The sequence below is a fragment of the Diabrotica virgifera genome, chromosome 1, assembly GCF_917563875.1.
Source record: "Diabrotica virgifera virgifera chromosome 1, PGI_DIABVI_V3a".
Taxonomy (NCBI): domain Eukaryota; kingdom Metazoa; phylum Arthropoda; class Insecta; order Coleoptera; family Chrysomelidae; genus Diabrotica; species Diabrotica virgifera.
The window spans coordinates 263126960-263136972 of record NC_065443.1 but is presented as its reverse complement, the minus strand read 5'-3'; the positions used below and the strand labels follow the sequence as shown (position 1 = coordinate 263136972).

At 32.6% G+C, this 10013-nt stretch overlaps 1 protein-coding gene across 1 annotated transcript; it reads right to left on the bottom strand.

The window, feature by feature from the left end:
• Positions 1–4651: 4651 nt before the first annotated feature.
• Positions 4652–5446, bottom strand: LOC126893369 (uncharacterized). The gene has a single exon (XM_050663483.1). The coding sequence runs from the start codon at positions 5444–5446 to the stop codon at positions 4652–4654; it is 795 nt and encodes a 264-aa protein (XP_050519440.1).
• Between the last annotated feature and the right edge of the window lie 4567 nt (positions 5447–10013).

Below are 10013 nucleotides of genomic sequence, written 5' to 3'. Positions count from 1 at the left end.
AAAATATAAAACTATTTCTTTATTAACGCTAGTCTCCGATAAGGCTACCGTGATTTAATGCTGAGGTACTAAAATGTTATAAAATTAACAAACAGTACGAGCAAGAACAAAGAGTCCACATCTTCTTATAACTACAAGTGACTGAAACATCGAAACAATAATAATTCTTACTGTGTTATACAGAAAAAGGCAGTAGAAACGATTAATCTCATATTTATCGACAACACTGTATGGTCCTCACTTGATGAGCTGTAAGGAAATATACACGTAAAGTTGTCCTCACTTTGTGCGCATAACGAAAAAGTATATACAGTCTCACTTTAATAGCTGCGTATAATGGCCTCACTTGGGTGGCAATATACTTGAACAATACGGGGCACATATACGTAATTTTTTTTGTGTATACTCGTCATTTTTTAATTGCTATTTACTTGTCAAGGTCACTATGAAGAGTTGAAACGATTATGTCTACGTTTTCTACCGGTCCTCACTAAGTGCGCGTAATGTCAGGACCTCACTTTGATATCTGTGCATAAATATATATATATATATATATATATATATATATATATATATATATATATATATATATATAAAGAATAGAAAAAAAAGTACCTACAAGAAAAAGATTTTACACATTTGAAACAGACACTCACATATTATTTTTCTACATAATCTAATAGCAGTGAACTAGCTGTGAAATACCATTGCCATAAAATTCTGCCGCATGAGACTTCATCCAGATTTTCAACGCCGTCCCGTAGGTCCGCATCATCATCAAAGCGCTGAGTTGCAAGTCAGGCTTTCATTGCTCGAAATAGGTGGTAGTCACTAGGTGCAAGATCCGGATTATACGGCGGATGAGGAAATAACGTATGGTCCTAAAGTTTTGGGAAAAATTTCACCTGGTCTGATTGAGAAGCAAAATGCATTTAACAAAGAAGGCCATGGAATTGAAATGTCATCAATTATTGACATTTAATAAACAAAGCAGAATATTTTGGTTTGTGCTCTGCAAGATGTCTTATAAAATTGATATTCGTCGAGGTGTTTATAATATGGTTGGGCGAATGTCGAAACGAGATATTGTTAATATTTATCGAGATCAAAACATAAGCAAATCGACAATTTATCGCACAATCAGAGCAATTTATCACACAATATTTATATTCAAAGATGTCTCTCTAAATTGCTTCAGTTTGTGTGAACACACATCATGCAAATGATCAAATAGTCTTTTGGCCAGATCTTGCTTCATGTCATTACGCGAGGATCACAACTGTAGGGTGGGTCGAATATTAAAATCGAACAAAATTAGTATGGGTATGAATCGGAAGTTGCAGTATACTATTAGAAACAGTATAAAAATAAGAAAAAATATATCACATATTATATGTTTTAGCTCTCTACCGGGACTTGAAATTTCCCATAAATGGAAATTTTCCCCCTGACTTTCGAATTAGTTTTACAAAATAAAACAAAGTTTCTAAAGAAAATTAATGCGTGTTACGCTACTTATTGGCTGTTGTCGCTTGTTTAACGCATGCGCGAGTGAGATTACTAGACTGACCTTTCAGCTAATTTCGTAGAAATCGCAGTACAGTTTTGTCTGGACAGGTTGGCAGATCATTATTTTTTTTGTATGATTTGTTGTCGGATTTTGTATAATTGAAACTGCTTCGTGTTGTGTACTGTATTATTGCCGCAATAACTTTTTATAACTAATTAGTTTATTAAACTAAAAGAGATATAAGTGTGTTAGTAAAATGAATTCAAAACTTTTAAAAATTCGAAGTAAAGTGCGTTGTCCTATATTTGGAATACCTTCTGAACCATCTTCAAGTGTTTTGCCTACTGTTAGTGACATTATAAGGTAAATATTATATGTGCGGTATGATTTACAAGAAGCAAACTCCGGAAAAGAGCCGCCTATAACCGAATTTCACGCTGTTGTTTGTCAACGCATTGAAAAGATCTGGTCTTTGGCTTCAATTCCAACTGTAAGCTCAAAACGCATTAAGGACCTTCTTAAAAGGTATTATGATGAATATATTAAATTAATTCGATGTCCAAAAACAAAAAGATCTGATACATACACACAAAAAGTGGACGCTTTCCGAGAAACTTCCATGACAAGACTTTTTGACATTGCATCGTGTAAATGCATGACTTTTGATTCTTGCAAATGCCCTAAGAATCACAAAGTCCCTATTATCGAGCGTCCTTTCCTATTAGACCAGAGGAAAGAAAGAAAAATGATGATAACAGGTGTCGATAAAAATACTACCATTAAATTTCAGCGCGCATTGGATCGACAAATGAAACATAAAGAAATCGAACTCAATGATAGAAGTCCTTGCAAAAAAAGAAAGATGTCTGAAATGAGTAAGAATGTTTCAGAAGCACATGTTGATAATGATATTGTTGACGTTGATACGGAACCTATACCTTCAACATCAACTTCGGAGTCTAATAAAACCTATAATACATTACATCTTCCAAAACTCGTAAGAATCTGCGATAGATATGGAGTTTCAAACCGATCCGCGGCTGCTATTGCTACTGCAGTGTTACAAGATGTCGGCCTAGTGTCCTCCGAAGAGAACCGTTTGGTTATAGATAAGAGCAAGGTACGTCGAGCACGAAATAAAGCAAGGCAACATCTACAAAGTAATGTACACCAAAGCTCTCTAGAAAGTATATTTCGATGGGAGAAAAGATAAAACCTTAACGATCGAAAAGAAAAATGGTCGTTCTTATCGAAAATTGGTATCAAGAGAACATATTTCTATCATAAGCCAACCAAACTCACAATATTTAGGACATACGACACCAGTAATTGGAACTGGAAAAGCTATATGTGATTCTCTTCTCAGCTTTCTTTCAACCAATAATGTGAAGTTAGATTTTCTAAAATTTATAGGATGTGACGGAACTAATACGAATACTGGATGGAAGTCTGGAGCAATTCGATTTATGGAGTTACGTCTACAAAGGCCTCTTCAATGGTTTATTTGCCTACTACACGCAAACGAATTGCCTCTAAGACATTTATTTAGTGTATTGGATGGGCGAACCAGCGGGCCTCAGGGATTCACTGGGCCTATCGGAAAGGCACTGGAAACCTGCGACCATCTCTGTGTTAAAGCATTCAGCCCTGTCTCCGGTAACCTTATTTCTCAAAAAGAAGATGTGATAAAATCTTTAAGCACTGATCAAAAATACATGTACGAAATTTGTCAGGCTGTATCATTGCAAACATCTTCTTAAATTAATTAAATACTCCAGATGTTTATCAGATAAAGTGAAAACAGTTGTTGATCCAGTAATACAACGTAATGCATTTTTTGCCCATCCGGAAAATCTTTTGCTTGCTATGATAACAGACAACAGAGGTTTCGTCAAAGAATTAGGTCTAAGACGTATCATAAAAGCAAGAAAAGAATCAGGTGATAAGGTAAGAGTGTTTAAAGTTCCGAAACTAAATTTCAATGCAACAGACTATATTGAAATGATACACTGGGCCGATTTACTAGTAACTTCACCTCCCTTACTAGGAGACATTACCGACTCAACTCTTGTGGATATGCTGTCAAACATATGTTCAATTAAAATAGAATTTTCAAAATTTCCCTGCCATACTCAAGCAGTTGAACGTTGCGTAAAACTGGTATTGTACCCTCGCAAATTGGTGGAAAAGATTTCCACTGAAAAGTAACAAAATTAAGTTTGGCAACATTGTGTGATTGTGTGAGTAGGCTGGTATATCAACAGGGCCGTATTGTGCTTTAAAATTTCTTACAATGATTTATCAATGTTGATCCAATTAAAATAAAAAAGTTATGATTTTAAATAGAAAAGCATGCATATGTACATTTTCCATTACATAAAAGTTATATACATTACATAAGTATCAAATATGAAAATATATTAATTTAAGTATAAATACTAGATACGGAAAATAAAAGTAAATTTCAGGTGAAGTATAAGATTTATTGGAAACGGCCAGATTTGTAGGTTTTGATAGGTTTATTTTAAGCTATAGTCCGAAGGCTGGTTTTTGCTGGTAATGAAGTATGCAATTAAAAATATTTATTTTTTACTTGCGTATATACCGTTAACGCAGGGAATATTGTATGCGCTAAAATGAATTTTAACTATTTTTTCTTTACATTTAACCTTATAGGGACCCTCCCTCTTACCGCATGCTTGCATTAGTAACTGAACTAGAATAGCTTTTTAAATACTTTTGTTATTGTTAGAATTATTAATAAAAAAGAACTTAACACAGTTAAATGAAAAACTAACTTAGGTATACACTTCAAAAATTTTAAAATTCAGTAAAAAATGCAAGCATGTCCCCGCTCTTTTTTTATTTATTTTTTTGTAATACAAAACCTATAAAATATAACTTTAAAATAATTAACTTACAGTAATCAACACGTAACACTCTACAAATGAATATCTATAAACCACTACTCAAAATAATTACAGCAAACAACACTTTACACTATATTATCATCGAACTGTAAATCACACACCTACAACACTACAGCAAGGCACTGCTATCAAACTAAACTTTAGCACAAAACTTCTAAATGTAAAACCGCCTCTTAAAGCGTTTAACTAAATCTTTTACTTAAACTACAGGTTATTCAGAATCACTGTCGCACATTATATCACTATCATCACTGCTATTGTCTAAAGTTATAATAATTAAATTTGTTAATGTTGGCAAATATTTAGCATATTCGTTTTCCACCCCCATTACGTGTTTAATGACATTTTTCCAACTTGTCGCTGTAATGTTTTTTACTTCTTCTGCAATTAATTGGAGAACCGATGATGAAAATTTAGGAGCCACATTTTTTCTTCTTATATTTCCTTTTAATTGCGCCCATATTAATTCTATCGGATTTAATACACAAAAATAAGGAGGCAGTCTAAGGACGGTATGTCCATTATTCAGAGCACAATCATCAACAGCATATTTCTTTTGAAATTGTTTACTTTGACTAACCTCTAATAACTGCTTTTTCGTATACGTCTCTTCAAAATATAAGTCTTCTTCATAGAGAAAGTTTTGGATTTGGAATTTATTCGGTACCTTTTTTATTAATCTTGAATGGTATGAAGCATTGTCCATGACAATTACGCTGTTTTTGGACAATTTGGGGATAAGAGTATTTTCAAACCAAGATTCAAAAAGGGCACTGTCCATATCATCGTGGTAGTCCAATGACGCATCTTTAATATTTTTGGCAGATACCAGTAGTGCGTCCTCGATCCATCCATTTTCTCCGCCGCAGTGTAAAATAATTATTCTTTTACCTTTATTGGATGGTAATGCAACTGAACATTTTTTATTATTGTTTTTCCAGCCTTTTTTTACGGTGTCATGGGTATCGTACCATGTTTCATCCAAATATACAATATTTCGTTTCATTTTTCTATACTCGCATAATATTTCGAATATACTCGTTTCGCAAAGAAATTATTCTGCTGCTTTCCATGAGTGTCTGACGTTTATCTATAGTTCTATACTTAAAATTATTAGCTTTAACCCTTAAACGCCCAAGGGTGGGTAAAAAATGTCCACCTAATGCGTATTCCCTTGTAACATATTTATTACGTGTTTAAATTTTTTTTAAAAATTATTTATTGTTAAAAAGACAGCCCATTATCGAATGTTAATTTGGTTCTACCAATATTTTTGAAAATAAAAGCAGCATTTTGAGTGAAATATGGATGGGCATAAAAAGTACACCCTTGGCAAAACTTGTTACTAAAGGTTTCTATATAATTTCTCGTTGGTAGGAAGATAATCCATATAATTATCGATTTATAATTACATAATTTACATAATTATCCGCCAATGAGGAGGCTGAAAGAAATAATATGGAGAAAATCGACAAATCTGAATTACTGGCTTTTACTGGTATGTTAATTTTGATGTACATTGTAAATTGGTTGTAAGGTTTGTAAATTGTTTATATTAATATTTTAGAAGATGCTGTGTTTATTAAGCATAAGATTCTTAAGTTTAATCCATTTTCAACAACTCTCAATAAATATATTAGCTATTTTCGAGGTGGACATTTTTTACCCACCCTTGGGCGTACATGGAACCTAAAAAAGGTTGGGCGTTTAAGGGTTAAGGAAAACGCGAAGTGTTGTTGCTGAATAGGAAACGATATTTTTTCGAATTAGTTCTAGTCGAAGAGTTTCAATCGTGGGAAAAATGTTGGCTGCATACATTTTGTATATTGTTGTACTGATAGGCTCAATCAAATGGCTTTCTATTTTTCGGAACTTGCCACTATCTTTTCTCTTTTTTCTTGATGCAGATGTCCCTCCTATAATGTCATATACAGTTGTTTTTGGCACTTTTGTTAAAAAAACAGTTTCTTCAATGGCCTCGAATTTAGTAAGTTCAGAGCATAGTTCTTCATAAACATTTTTCAATATACCTTTGGCATCGTTAGAGAGATATTTAATATTTCGCCTGCTTTCCGTATAGTCGCCCTGTAAATCTTCTTCTATTGGTGCTCCAACCTCATACTCGGAATTATTAGTCTCCCAAGGATGCCACATTTTAATTTATCCACTATCTTTTCACTACAACAAGCACACGCAACTAAATAAAGAATTTTTAAAAGAATTAACGAATTTTTACTACGAATTTAAAAAATTAATTAAAGAATTTTTAATTAGTTGCACACGCACTAATTAAAGATTTTTTCAAAGAATTAATAAAATAATTTTCACTGCAACAAGTACACGCAACTAGTTAAAGAATTTTTTTAAAGACTATTAAAAAATTTCCCTACAAGAAGCACATGCAAATCAATATATCCCAGGCTAAGTTTGAAATACAACTGAATAGCAAATAACGGTTTTAACGGTATGTCTTGCTCACAACTATTTGCAGTCATAAATACCTATTAATTTATCAAAACATGATATATCTATGATTCACAAACTTTCAAATTCGGTTAAAGAGATTAGCAGATTAAACATTATTCCCATTCCAATAATAATTATTACGTTCGCAAAAGTTTTATTGTGAGAAAGTCCGAACGTTTATATTCTGCAGCCAGTTATCGGTAATATGACACAGGGATTCACAGATTAAAACTAGCCCAAGTGGTTATCTTCAAAGAGCCGGCTACTGAAATTACATAAACATATACCAAACATTGATAAAAACATTTTTACACATTCCCAGCGATCTCCGCGCGTATCATAACTGAGGCATCTATCACTGTAGTAGGTGAAAAGGCTCGTGATGGATTAATTCGTACCACACTCGAGTCTAGAGGTCTTATGCCATCTTTTGATTGTAAAGCTGAATTTAAGTGTTAACATTGCAATTTTTCTCACAGTTTATTATATTTTTTACTTAAAGTCTTATATTTAGTGTACCTATTTTTTTTTCTGGATTTGTCAAAAATGTATGTTTAATTAATAATAAATATTGTTTCTTTTTAAACAGCTTGTTTAAATTTTATTCTACTCTTTAAAAATCAAAGAAAAAAAAATAGAAAAATCTGACATTTCAAACGCAGGTAGAGGGCTATAAACTATATTGAATTAAAAATCTAAAAGCATGATCTCAAACAATTCAGTATTATGCAACTTTTGAAAACTACCCACCTATGAAATTTGAAAAAAAAATTTATTTTTACAAAATCGACCCACCCTAAATCACAAGGGACTGGTACGAAACTAACAACATCACCTTTGTACCGAAAGCAGACAATCCCCCCCAACCTACCTCAGGCTCGTCCAATTGAAGAGTTCTGGGCAATATTAAGTCGGAAAGTCTATAATAACGGATGGGAAGCACAAAATCAGGAACAGTTAAGACGCCGCATATATACAAAAATTAGAGAAATTGACGCCGAGGTCGTCCAAAGGATGATGCAACGTGTCAGGGGAATTATTAGGCAAATCGAAAATAATGGTCCCTTGTCTGTCATTTGAATTTTGATTTATAATAGGGATAGTTAAGTTAAATTGTTGAATAATTTAATAAAAATATAAGATTATTGTGGTCAGAGTTATATGCTGTTGAAATTTTTCCCAAAACTTTAGGACCATACGTTATTTCCCACTTGAATAACAAGTTCATCAGTCACAATGCTTGGCCGTCCACTTCGTCCTTCATCGTGCACATTGGTTCGCCATTTTTGAATGCATAATGCACTTCACCTTCAGTAATCACAATGTCTATTACGCTAGAATGACCATTTCATAAGGGAGCCACAGCGCCGGATAAAGGGGCGGGCGAGTCGGGCGACCGCCCGGGGCGCCAAATTTTGAGGGGCGCTAAATTTTGAAGGACGTCGATACAAAAATATATTTTTTTCATTCATTTTTTTTTGATTTTATATATTAACTTTGAACATTTTTCCTATGACATTGTTTGAATAATTCTAATATTATTTATAAGAAAAATATTTCTATCTATAGTGAGAATTCATAACTCAAAAAAAAAAGATTAATAGACTAAACTAAAACCAAAGCTCACTAATAAATATAATACCACCAAGAATTCTTATGGTTTTTATCACTCATACAAAATTAATGCAGACAAATTATTTTTACAATCTACAAAGGTTGTTCATTTTTTGGGTCATTTGTCACGTAGGTATCACATTATGTCAACAATCTACTTTAAAAATTGACGAAGATCAAATTTTAAATTATCAACAAAATTATGAATAGTCAGTGATACTATATACCTGCTGTACTACTATGTCGTAACACTCTTTGGGTAAATAATTTTGTCTTTTTGCATTAACACTGGAGCGTTTGCTTTAAAGTGGAATAAAAAAAGTTTTGTAAAATATTGGTTGTGGAATTAATGAATTTTTATTATTTTTTTCGTTACATAAATTTTGGTAAGTAGCTATCCGCGTAATAAAAAAATAAATGAATAATTAAATTTATGGTAGAAAATCATACTATTAACTTATTGCACATGAGGTCATGAGGTAACTGACGAGAATTTTGAACATTTGAAGTGATTTTTAAAAATTATTATTCTCATCGGTCTTAGCAATTATATTTACCTATTCTTTCATTGTAAAGTGATTTATTTCTTCTTTTAAAAATTTTTTCTCCCAATTTGGGTATGTATGAATTAGGAATGGTTCTTCTTCATATGAATGTATAGAAACCTATTTCTAAAACTTTGTAACCGTTAAGATGTTTTATTTTTTACATAAAAAATGGCGCGTCGTATAAAAAGGGTAAATTTTTTATCCCAAATTGAACGAGGAATTCCAAAATGATTTTTTATTTGAAATATCATTAAATCGCCTGTTAGAAAAATTACAATACCTCGTTTCTCGGAAACAAAACATTTGCGGACATACGTTTATAGAGCAAATTTTATCATTTTCTCATGTAGAATTATCCCTCAAAGTTAGTCGCACTTATTTAGAAACACCTTGTATCCTTTATAATTTCCAGAGTTTTCAGTGTGTTCCTTCACTCAACCGTTCTCTGTTCTTTCTGTTTTGCCAGTCCCTTTCTTGCAGATTTCTTCTTTCCATTGCTTCGTCCACTTCACCTCTGAAAGATCTTCGGGCCTGCCTTTCTTTTTTCTCCGTAACGGGCTCTACTCTATTATTCTGTTGATCCAACGTTTTTTGTCTGCTTTTTTCTTGTCCGTACCAGGTTAATTTCTTCTGTTCTATGTAGTCTATTATATATCTGAGTCCATTTCCATTCTTTTCTTAATCTCTTTGTTATTTTTTCGATCACTTTTCGTTGCTCTTAGCTATAGCTGGTACTAATAGCTTTTCCTTAGAAATTCCATCTCTGTTGCTCTTATTTTGTTTTTGGTTTACTTATTTATTATACAATTTTCACACCCATCAGTCAGGACACTTCTTGTCATTGTGTGATATATTCTTCCTCTTGTTTTTATACTGATGTTCTTGTCCAACAATACCGGGTTAATTTTCAAAATTTTCATATGCAGTCTCTTCTTTGTCCTAGTC

Coding starts and splice junctions, on each gene's coding strand:
- LOC126893369 (XM_050663483.1), bottom strand. CDS start 5,446: ATGAAACGAAATATTGTATATTTGGATGAAACATGGTACGATACCCAT.